Source organism: Oryx dammah, unplaced genomic scaffold (assembly GCF_014754425.2).
Source record: "Oryx dammah isolate SB20612 unplaced genomic scaffold, SCBI_Odam_1.1 HiC_scaffold_24, whole genome shotgun sequence".
In the NCBI taxonomy this organism is placed as follows: Eukaryota; Metazoa; Chordata; class Mammalia; order Artiodactyla; family Bovidae; genus Oryx; species Oryx dammah.
The window spans coordinates 69,786,413-69,798,878 of NW_024070208.1; the positions used below are offsets into that span (position 1 = coordinate 69,786,413).

General features: G+C 43.7%; 1 protein-coding gene and 1 pseudogene across 1 annotated transcript in view; one reads left to right on the forward strand and one right to left on the reverse strand.

The window, feature by feature from the left end:
* Positions 1–1,323: 1,323 nt before the first annotated feature.
* LOC120883305 lies at positions 1,324–2,864 on the reverse strand (annotated as a pseudogene).
* Positions 2,865–4,287: 1,423 nt separating this feature from the next.
* The window catches only part of LOC120883312 (multidrug resistance-associated protein 4-like), a 152,642-nt gene continuing 144,463 nt past the window's right edge, over positions 4,288–12,466 (forward strand). Inside the window, exons 1-2 of the mRNA XM_040267351.1 lie at positions 4,288–4,352; positions 12,178–12,186. Coding sequence (XP_040123285.1) covers positions 4,288–4,352; positions 12,178–12,186 — 74 coding nt within the window. The remainder of the gene's footprint in view (positions 4,353–12,177; positions 12,187–12,466) is intronic.

Below are 12,466 nucleotides of genomic sequence, written 5' to 3' on the forward strand. Positions count from 1 at the left end.
TTAAATAAGCAGGGTGACAATATACAGCCTTGACGTACTCCTTTTCCTATTTGGAACCAGTCTGTTGTTCCATGTCCAGTTCTAACTGTTGCTTCCTGACCTGCATACAGATTTCTCAAGAGGCAGGTCAGGTGGTCTGGTATTCCCATCTCTTTCAGAATTTTCCAGTTTATTGTGATCTACACAGTCAAAGGCTTTGGCATAGTCAATAAAGCAGAAATAGATGTTTTTCTAGAACTCTCTTGCTTTTTCCATGATCCAGTGGATGTTGGCAATTTGATCTTTGGTTCCTCTGCCTTTTCTAAAACCAGTTTGAACATCAGGGAGTTCACGGTTCACTTATTGCTGAAGTCTGGCTTGGAGAATTTTAAGCATTACTTTACTAGCATGTGAGATGAGTGCAATTGTGCGGTAGTCTGAGCATTCTTTGGCATTGCCTTTCTTTGGAATTGGAATGAAAACTGACCTTTTGCAGTCCTGTGGCCACTGCTGAGTTTTCCAAATTTGCTGGCATATTGAGTGCAGCACTTTGACAGCATCATCTTTCAGGATTTGAAATAGCTCAACTGGAATTCCATCACCTCCACTAGCTTTGTTCAGAGTGATGCTTTCTAAGGCCCACTTGACTTCACATTCCAAGATGTCTGGCTCTAGATTAGTGATCACATCATCATGATTATCTGGGTTGTGAAGATCTTTTTTGTACAGTTCTTCCATGTATTCTTGCCACCTCTTCTTAATATCTTCTGCTTCTGTTAGGTCCAGACCATTTCTGTCCTTTATCAAGCCCATCTTTGCATGCAATGTTCCCTTGGTATCTCTAATTTTCTTGAAGAGATCTCTAGTCTTTCCCATTCTGTTGTTTTCCTCTATTTCTTTGCATTGATTGCTGAAGAAGGCTTTCTTATCTCTTCTTGCTATTCTTTGAAACTCTGCATTCCGATGCTTATATCTTTCCTTTTCTCCTTTGCTTTTCGCCTCTTCTTTTCACAGCTCTAAGGCTTAATGTGTTCCAAAGTTGGGGGGCACAGCAACAAAAGGAACCAGGACCAATAGCTATATATATTAATAAAAGATGGCACAGCAGAAGAAGGGAATGCAGTTCTACAAGTGCAAACCCTCAAGAAGCAGCAAGTTATGATAAACCCCTTCTTTACAAAGGTATCATTTCTATCACTGATACCACAGGCAAAATTAAATTATACAGCATGCCATCTTCAAGTAACAGTTGAGGCAATAGAATAAATGCAGAAGCATCACAATGAATCCCACTTACTACAACTATAGAGACCAACACTTCTCTACATTAATTTCTTTGTCTGACTGCCAGTTAAGCACAGTTCTAATTTCATAGCTTAACAATTAAGGGTCATACACTGAAGTCAATACATATACCTGCCATTTCAGTCTAAGCTATTCCATGTACATAGCTGAAATCAATCACAAAGCATGGCCTAACAAATGCTAGGGGAAATTTTTTAAAGTCGTTTTTACAAGTATTAAACTTATCTTGCACACTGAAGTCATCATACATACAGGGCAAAGTCAGAGCTTTTATATTCGTGTTTATTCTTCATTTAACTTTTAAACACTACTATAGTTGAATATTAAAAGCAAGTAGTGAGCATATTATGATTATAGTCCTTCACTCAATCACTACTGCAAATAAAACACCAGCAGTGAGTGTTATTCACAGGCCCTACTAAGAGGTCTGACACTGAACACCACCCCGAGGATGATGTTCATCATCCTCATATGCTTCTCCATTGTAATGGCGCCGTCTTTCCTGATTTGGATCAAAGTCCACTAATTCTACCTGGTCCATTTCATCAGTCTCTTCTACTTCCTTCCTCTCAGGCAGAAGTTTTTCCAGCAAAAGAGTTTATCAGGAGAGAGAAAGCCATTCTCAGGAAAGTTTACCTTAAATTCAATGATTAGGCGACCCTTTTCATATGGCCAAGATAAATTGGCATGCCTTCATTTAGCACACACTTGATATCTCCATGCTTGACAATCTGACCTGGATGAGAAGTGATGACTATGGTTCAGTTGTCAAGAGTAGATATTGGCTTCTGGAAGTATGTCTATATACACGAAAAGGTCTTCTCCTCTTCGAGTAAAAACAGCATGGTCCTTCTGATCTAAAACAATGATAATATCTTCCAGCTCCAGTCCTGGTTCTTGGTCTCTCTCACCATGGAATGTTATCTTCTGGCCATCTTTCATGCCGTTGTCAATATGAACTTCTAGAATTTTCTTTTCTCGAACTATCTTCCTTCCGTTTTACATCTGTCTTTAGGACTGATCCGCTCCCCATGGCCCTGGCACTCCATGCAGACAGACTGAATTTGCTGAACCATTCCAGGTTCTATCTGATGAATTCTCATTTGCATTCCAGTACCTTGGCAATTGGGACAGCATTCTACTGCTCCTTTCTTACCACCTCGGCCTTCACATTTGTCACAAATCACATTCTTTTGCAGAGCTAGTTTTCTTGTTGTACCATTATATAAATCTTCTAAAGTTACTGTAAGTTGATGCACAATGTTTTTACCTCTCCTCTCTCTTTGCATCCTGCCGCCTCCTCCGAAAAACATATCAAAGATATCCATGGGGGAGCCAAAACCACCACCTGCTCCACCTTCTTTAATTGCCTGTTCTCCTCATTTGTCATATAATTCCCTTTTCTTTGCATCAGAGAGCACTTCATAAGCTTGAGAAATCTGTTTAAACTTCTCGCCTTCATTTGGATTCTTATCAGGGTGGTACTTCAAGGCCAGTTTCCTGTAGGCCTTTTTCAATTCTTCTTGGGTGGCATTGGATTTGACTCCCAAAACATTATAGTAAGTGGTTTCTTTCACCATTTTCTACAGCCAGTGAGCAGGCCAATGCCGGTGTGGAGGAGCGGGAAGGAGCGCGTTGCTGTGCGCAGCTTGGACAGCCGCCGCTCCTCCACCTTTCACCGAGCGTTCTGGAAAGTTCCGTGTATTCTGTTTTTGAAATCAACTCTGCTGTGGGATTTTAAAAGAGGGATGTAACTGGTTCTCATCTGCTCCCCAGCTGGATGGCACACGCTTCATCACCCTCTATGGCGTTCTCTCATCCTGGCTCACAGACTCTGGTTGAGCTGTTTCCAGTTCCTCTCCTCCCTGGACATGGGGGGTGGGCTGAAACTGCCAACCCTTTGATCAGATGTTTGGCTTTTCTGACAAACAGATGCATTCAGTAAAACTCAGGTGTAGTTGAAAGGGGCTTGTTAAAATTATCAAGATACTTTTTCACTCTTACCTTAGAGCACCTAAGGGTTTTAGGAGTTCTGTGCCAGCAACAGCATGAAGACTAAATAAGTATTCTAATTATAAGTCACAACTTAACAGTCTTCAAGGTTGATCCACGCTGCAGCACGTATCAGAGTTCCCTTCCTTTTTAAGGGTGAATGGTACTCCACTGTATGTGTATACCACACTTTGTTTATTCATTCCAGAAATAATAGTTTTGAATACACTTATTTTCTTCATATATATTCATATGGGCTTTATATATGGAAAAAAAGTTTGAAGTTCTATATTTCCCTCTTGCACTGATACCTGCTTATGGCTGATTCAAAATTTATTTAGTTGAAGGATAAACAAAGTAAACCTTGACTTCTTGCTTATGTCCTTTTCTCTGTGCTCAGTTCACTGCTGAGTGTGCTTCATGCCACGAGAAGGATGTGCTGTGGTCTTTCCTTTTCCCTCCTCTTATCAAAACAGGATTTCTCAGGGCCAGCCTAGCAGTAGGACAGACACTAGGGAGTCTGGGGCTGTCATCTCAGTAGCCTGGCAGCCTTGTGCCGGTCATCTGTGCTCACCTCCAACGACCAGTACAGGCCACTAGCTCAGGGTATCTCGTGGTGGCGGCGGGGGGGGGGGTCTCTCCCAGGAAGGCCCCCAGGGTCCTGCTCCATTCCAGTTGAAGACCTTCCAACAGAGCCCTTGTTTGGTCCTGATGAGGGCAGCGTGCCCAGAGGGCGGGCTGCTATCTCCTTCTACCAGCTTTCTCCAGGTCTTCACCACAGCTGAGGGGCGTTTCTGCTGCAGCCTGCCCCTCCCTCTCCACCTTGTGTGTGGGGGTCGGGGCTCAGCGCGCGCCCTCCGGTAGCGTTTGCAGCCAGGGTGGGAGCGAGGGCGCCTGGGGTCCGGTGCCTGGTGCCTTGCGGTTCTCCCGCCGCCACCATCAGAGGCGCCTGCAGCCTCGCCTCACACCTGCGTGTGGCCCCCGGCTGCCACCACCCCACAGGCCGGCAAGATGCGGCCGGTGTCCCCGGAGGAGAAGGCCAACCCGATGCAGGATGCGAACTTCTGCTCCCGGCTGTTCTGGTGAGAGCCCGCCTGGGCGGAGACACCCCGCCGCCTCAGGGCCAGTGCCTGTTGCTGCTGCGCCTTTCAGGAGCTGAGGGTCGAGGTTCAGGGCGAGGGAGCGCTTTCCGATGGCTGCTTTTAGCCGGTGGGGTCTCCCCATGCCGGTCGCGGGGGTCCCTGTCTGCGCTCTCTGGGTGAGGCGGCGGGAAGGAGTAGCAGGAAGAGGAAGAGGGAGCTGGTGGTGGGGCGCAGGGTCCCCCTGCCTAGCAGCTCACTGCCCCGTCAGCCTCCTTAGTCCCGGGAGCAGGAGGCAGGGAGGCTGAGAACCCAGGCTGCCTAGGAGGGTCACCGCCAGCGGGAGAAGGACCGGACCCCTGACCTCCATCCTCAGCCGGCTTCCCCAGGACAGCTCCGGATTCATAGTTCTGAACTCATTCTTACTTTCCCCACTAAGCAAACAGCCCTGATCCACTTCCTTAATCTAATTAGTGCCCTGCTCCTGTTCTCATCTTCCAATAATACTCCCAGCTTTCTCCATATTCTTGAGGTGACAGCTGAGTTCCAACTGCACCGGGTTCCCTTGCCACTGTGTCTGTGACCATGTCTCCCTGCCTCCCTCTGTGTGCATCTCTCACTATATTCCAGTATCTAGTTGTGACAAATTTCATGTGTGTAAAAAAACACTTTTTAAGAAATGAGCGGGGACATGATTCTTGAACCCATTTTGCTTTTATCTGGGATAGCAGCCCCTTCTCTTACTGTGAATCTCTGCTTCCACTTTTGAGAGTCACCCTGGGGATGGGGTTCCTGAAGCCTGTGGGGCTTCTCTGCATCTCTAGCCTTTCCAGAAGCAGTGCATGGTCTTGATGCAGGTGGTCCTGCCCAGGAGTCCTGTGGTTTTAAAACCACTGAGGGGACCCTGAGCTGGGAGGAAACACACAGATGAACAGCAGCTCAGAGAGGTGAAGCTCTTAACTAAAGTTTTCCATCTGGTAGTTGGGACCACTAATTAGGTGGGCTGGAACCTTTGGGTTTAATCACACCTGAGTGATTATTATATCTTTCTTTCCTGGACCTGAAACCATCCATCTTTCCCACAAATTCTGATATTTCCTTTTCTTCATATGGGAGGTCCTTGGGGATTCCCAGGAAACAAGCTTCTGTGCTTGTTCTGATGGTGTATTCAGTGTGTGAAACTACATCTCTTGGCCATTTGGTGGCCTTTAAGGAAAGAGGGTCAAGAAGAGAAAATACGGGTGTAGGCTTCCTTGTTGGCTCAGTGGTAAAGCATTCACCTCCCATAGCAGAAGACCAAGAGATGTGGGTTTGTTCCCTGGGTGGGGAAGATCCCCTGGAGTAGGGAATGGCAACCCACACCAGTATTCTTGTCTGGGAAATCCCATGAGTAGAGGAGCCTGGCGGGCTACAGTCCATGGGGTTGCAAAAGAGTCGGACATGACTTAGTGACTAAACAACAACCATAATAAATAATAGCAAAGTTAAGGGACACCTCTCCCTAACTTCAGACAGGGCAAGGAACTCTTCAGGGCAAGGCATGTTCTATTTGTGGATTTTCAAAATGTATGTGAATGGAAATGGGAATGTGAGGACTTCTTATTGATTTGGGTGGGCACCCATTTCCAATTTTTCTGCTGGAGTGGAAGGAGCTATTACCTCTTATTTAACATGTGAAGTCACTGAAGCAGAGAGATTGAGTAATTTTTTTAAAACACTTTTTATTTTATAAACTTGTGGCTCAGCTGGTAAAGACTCTGCCTGCAATGCAGGAAAACGGGGTTCGATCCCTGAGTTGGAAAGATTCCCTTGGAGAAGAGAAAGGGTACCCACTCCAGTATTCTGACCTGGAGAATTCCACGGACTGTATAATCTATGGAGTCGCAAAGAGTCGGACACGACTGAATGACGTTCACTTTCACAGCCGATTTACAATGTTGTTATAGTTTCAGGTGGACAGGAAAGGGATTCAGCCATATATAAACATGTATCCATTCTGACCCAGATTCCAGTAGGTTGACCAGGTTGCCTACCATCACACAGCTACTAGTAAGAGTTGGATCCCAAACCAGGCAGTCTGGCTTCTGAGCCTGTGTTGTTGTGGATGTAACTTCAGTACTGAGCTGCTTCTGTTGAGATTCTTGTTCTTAAATGGAGGGAGAAAGTGATTCCAAACACACCTTTGGTCTTCTAAGTGGAGTTTCTCAAGGGAAGTTCTTAAAGATCTTGTTAGAGGTGATGCACGTGAAACGTCTCTATAATCAAGCTTTAGGGTGGCTGTTCTCAAATATGGCTTTCAGACCTGCAGCATCCTCCTCACCTGGGAGCTTGTTAGAAATGCAAATCACCACCCCCACCCCTGCCCCATGCTCCTTCTAGACCAATTCTGTAAAGTTATAAACCGTGGGGATGGGGTTAAACAAGCTCCAGGAGATTCCAATGGAAGGTAGAGGTTGGTTTCTGCTTTAAGCCACTCCTCCCATTGGCATTGTTCCTTCAGTGTTAACTTTTAAAAAGGGGTCCAGACTTTGTGAAGTTAGTTAGTGACCATGATTGCCATCCTGTCTGTAAAGTCTGAGGTATCCTCATGATTTCCTCGTGTCCCCCTTGCTGTCCTGGGAAACTGAAATGAGCCCAGGCAGGAAGTGCTGCCCAGAGACAAGACCCACCTTGTAGAGAAACTGAGTTTTCATCTTCTCATTGGGTGTTTGCTTTTCTTACATTTCATCTGCTTTCTCAACTTGTAAATAATGCCAATAACTAGCTTATTGTCTTTATACAAATGACCTCACAGGGGTTTTAGTGTTTTCACAGCACAGGTAGGACTTAGAGTCTAAGGGAATGCATACATTATGGCTATTGGTAATTGCGAATTTTAGAAAAGAATATATATTTTTCTATTTCTATAAAAAAATTTATGGAAGAAGAAGGGCTTCCCAGGTGGCCCAGATGTAAGGAACCCACCTACCAATGTGGAGACGCAGAGACATGGGTTTGATCCCTGGGTCAGGAAGATCCCCTGGTGTAGGAAATGGCAACCTACTCCAATACTGTTGCCTGGAGAATCCCATGGACAGAGGAGTCTGGTGGGCTACTCTGCAAAGAGTCAGACACGACTGAACACATAGAAGAAAGGAACAAGGATTTGTTGTTTTTTAGCCGGGTATACTTGCTGATATTTTGGTTATTTCTTAGTCTTGTGAAATTTTTGTGCATATCTGCACATGCACGTTTTTTTTTTTTCGTTTTTTTTTTAAATCAAAATTATAGCTCATGTGTTTAGAGTTTTATTGTAGCATAGCTGCTAACAATGTTGTGTTATGCACACTTTTCTATAAAGTTAAATATCTTTGTATCCTGATTCCTTCTTAATTTTCTATCGATAACATTTATAGCATTAAATAATGTTCAAAATGTGGCATTTATTTTTTTAAACTTTTTATTTTGTATAGGAGTATATCCAGCTGACGACATGATAGTTTCAGGTGAACGACAGAGGAACTCAGCCATCCATAAACATGTATCCGTTCTCCTCCAAATCCCCTCCCATCGAGGCTGGCACATAATATTGAGCAGAGTTCTCTGTGCAATACAGTGGGTCCTTGTTAGTTATCCATCCTAAATACAGCAGTGTATATATGTTCCTACTAAACTCCCTAACTATCCCTTTCCCCATCACTCTCCCTGGCAACCACAAGTTCATTCTCTTAAGTCTGTGAATCTGTTTCTGTCAAAATGCGGTATTTAATTGAAATGTATGCAGTCTTTCACTTTTGTTTAATAGAGTTTATTGCTAATTAGGATGTGATGCATATCTATGACCATATATTTTGGTGCATCTTTTCTTTTTCCAAATTCCCAGAAGTAGAATAATTAGTGAAAGGCTGAATTGCTTTCCATTAGGTTCAGATCAATTTGCCCTCTTAACAGCTGTTTGTGAGCTTATTTTTGTCAACTCTGAGTACCTGAATTATATTTTTTTTCCTGGGCCTAAAGTTAAAAATAATTCAAAGAGTTTTAATTTGGATTTATTTGATTTATGTGTGCTCAGTTACCTACTCCAGTTTGACTGTTTGCAACCCCATGGACTGTATATCAGGCTCCTCTGCCCATGGGTTTTCCCAGAGAAGAATACTAGAGTGGGTTGCCATTTGATTTGTAGAGATGGAAGATTTTTTATGTCTACTGACCATTTATTTGTGTTTCTTCAAATGTCTATTAATAGATTATTTTTCCTATAGAGCATTTATATTTTTGAAATAACTTGTAATCATGCATATATTACTTTTTCAGATTTTAATTTGTTCTTTAGAGGTTTTAAATTATATATCATAATTAAAATTGAGCTTTTCTTTTTGATTTCTCTTGTTGCTTTTGTAGTATGTGTTTTAAAAGTCCTAACATCATCTAAATCTGTTTAATTTTAGCTTTTTTCTTATTTTAACAGTAAAGGCAGCTAGAATTTTTTTAGTTTTTGATGTAAGATAGGCCCCATTTTTTTCTAAAACAGCCCGTTTCCCCATTATGATTTATTGAGTAATTCTTCCCCATTATTGGAAATCAGTGGCCTAGTTTGTGAACTGTGTCCCTCTGGGGACTGGGCTGTCCAGTCTGCTGAGACTCTTCCCACTCTCCTTACTGCAGCCTCTGGGGTGAGCTCTGCATTGCCCTCCACCCTTGTCCCAGAGCCCAGCAGCCTGGGGATGAGTGCAGGACCTGTCCCCAGGGATGAGGTGGAGCAGGGTCTTGGAGCAGATGCACTTGACCCTTCAGGGAGTGGTTACATGCTTGATCCCCTGACACTGGCCACATCTCAGTCAGTGAATTGTCCCCTTGCAGAGTGAGTGTGGATGTGAAAACTGTCACTGATGTTGAGACAGACTCTCCAGAGACTCTTGTCAGAGGAGCTGATGACAGGAGGGGGATGTGAACTGGCTGAGTGCTGAGATGGTTTAGGGAGTTTGGTCCTCTAAGGCCCTCAGTAACTATCGATGGTGAATACATAGAAAGGTTAAATTTCAAGCTAGGATTCTTTGCACCATTTTCAGAATATCACTTGTTATTCTTCCTTAACAGTCAGAAATCCACATGTTGGAGAAGGAGGCTGGGTGAGCTCTGCAGGGCTGTTTCTCTGGCCTTGACCTGTTCTTAATAACTCTTTAGTTTGATGAGTTTTGATAATTTTATACAATATCCACAGCCTCAAGCAAGAGGTAGAACATCCCAATGGTATATTCAAATTTACTGGTATGTCCTTATGGCAAAATAAACTTCCTAACAAATTTAAGTTTATCTCCTGTAGTTTATTCTTGGTTTTTTGGTCTTTATAGTTCTTCATCTGATCAGCCTGAGACAAGTGTCCTTTCAGATGTGTCGAGTGGATAATTTGCCTTTCGGAGTCTCCCACGGGTCCCCCAGTCATGTTGATTCCCTTCCCTCTGTTGACCTGAACAAATAGAGTGTCAGATATTTCTCCAGCAAAAATGGGCTTATTCAGAATCAGCAGAGAATGGCAGTTTGAGGTTTGCTTTTGTGAAGAGCCAAGTGTAAGTCCCCAAAGTGCCAGGGCTAGAGAGCACTTTTATAGAGGGGAAGAAATTGGGAGGGCTCTTTCAGAGTCATGGCTTTTCATTGCCTGCATCCTTGCCAGGGAAGGAGAGGAGTCTTCTTTCTGTTGGGCACTGCTGTTGTTGTAACCTCATGTACCAAACTTTCAGAGGCTTTCTACTAGTGACCACGTGGGATTACTCAAGCACTCTGTGGAAGATGATGACTGCTCTTTGGGGGAACTTTGTCCTGTTCAGAGCATCACTGACCCTCTCAGCATCCCAGGGAGGTGTTCTCTCCAGGTCTTCTCCCCACTTTCCCAAGGCCAATACTGAGAGGTTTTGTGGCTGGTCCACGGTCATGTAACCAGGAAGTGGCAAAGTCTAGACTCTAACACAGGAACACTTCCAAATGAGGCACATCAGGTGCCATTGTTGTTTCTGATTAAATTTTTTTTAATTGTGGAAAATGCACACAACATAAAATTTACAATCTTGACTATTTTTAAGCATGCAGTTCAATATTGTTAAGTACATTCACATTATTGTGCAGCCAGTTTCCAAAACTCTTTGCATCCTGTACTGCTGCTGCTGCCGCCATCAAGTCGCTTCAGTTGTGTCTGACTCTGTGTGACCCCATAGATGGCAGCCCACTAGGCTCTGCCGTCCCTGGGATTCTCCAGGCAAGACCACTGGAGTGGGTTGCCATTTCCTTCTCCAATGCATGAAAGTGAAAAGTGAAAGTGAAGTCGCTCAGTTATGTCCGACTCTTCCGACCCCATGGACTGCAGCCTACCAGGCTCCTCTGCCTATGGGATTTTCCAGGCAAGAGTACTGGCATGGGGTGCCACTGCCTTCTCTGCATCCTGTGCGCTGTTAAAGCACGAACTGCCCACTTCCCTTGTCCCTCATTCCCTGGCAACCACAGGGCCACTTTGTTTCTCTTTGAATTTGACTGCTCTGAGGACTTCATGTAAATCAAATCATAAATCTTTGTCCTTTGTGATACACCATTTTACAATCCCACTGTCACTGTGCAGATTTCCAGTTTCTCCACATCCTTGCCAACACTATTTTTTCTTCTTTTTTTCCCGTGGTAGCCCTTCTAATATGTGTGAGCTGATGTCTCATTGTGGTTTTCACTTGCATTTCCCTCATGATTAGTGATGCTGAGCATCTTTTTCTCTTCAAGCAGAATTATAAAGAGGGTCTTTTGTGGGCTTCCCTTGTAGCTCATATGGTAAAAAATCTGTCTGTAATGGAGGAGAACCTGATTCAGTTCCTAGGTCAGAAGGATCCCCTGGAGAAGGGAATGGCTACCCAACCCAGTATTTTTGCCTGGAGAATTCTGTGGACAGACCATGGGGTCGCAAAGAGTCAGATGCAACTGAGTGACTAATGCTTTCACTTTGGGGGCAGGGTGTCATCATCTGGGTAAGTCCCAGTGCTGCTTCCCTGAGCATTTTCTGTAGGGGACAAGTGTGGAATAAATCACCCAACATGTTTCAGATGTGCTTAGTGGTAAAGCTCCTAGATGTACACCTTTGTTTTGGAAGGAAATTGAGACCTAGAGATGTTAAAGGTGGTGGAGCGGCTGAACTGGAGTGGAGACGTGGAGCAGAGGACAGCTGAGACCCTGGGTGCTCAGTACCATTGCTGGGACTAGAATCCAGTCTTATGATTCCTGGACTGGGGTTCTTTAGAGGTGCCAAGGTACCTGGATTAGCAAAATCTGAAGTTCAGTCTTATTGCTTCTTTAATGAGTCATGGATATTCATACATTCAACAAATATTTCTTGAGCATCTGTACCCATGTTGTCCCAGGAATAACAGGATAAAAGAAATATGATCTCTGTTGTTGCTGTTATTCAGTCACTCAGTTTGCGACCCCATGGACCAGCACACCAGGCTTCCTTGTCCTTTACTCTTTCCTTGGGTTTGCTCAAACTCATGTCTGTTGAGTCGGTGATGTTATCTAACCATCTCATCTTCTGCTCTCCTCTTCTCCTTTAGCCTTCAACCTTTCCCAGCATAAGGGTCTTTTCCAATCAGTCAGCTCTTCGTATCAGTTTGGCCAAAGTATTGGAGCTTCAGCATCAGACTTTCCAATGAATATTCAGGGTTGATTTCCTTTAGGACTGATTGGTTTGATCTCTATCCATGGTCTGGCCTTGGAAATTTCCTTACCCTGGCAAAATCAGTAAAAAGGTGTTTACCTATGGGCTGTCTGCATACTAACTATTATCATTTAAATAATGCATGATCGATCTGAAGAGGTTTTTTTGGTGGGATCATCTGTACAGTTACTGTTTTTTCCCTTTGTAATAAATAATTGCAGAGAGATAAGTTGAGATTATGTAAATATCATCTTCTGCTTCAAACCGTTAGCCAGTTTTTAATTTCCATTGATGATTTTCTTGACTTGATTGTTCCTTTTTTATTTTTTTGAATTGTTAAACATTTTTATTGTGCAGACTTATAACTTTTTAGGACTTGCAGGATAAAGAAATATAAAATATCAGTAAGCATATAAAATCTCAGCAGTCTTTTGGACCAGCACTTGAT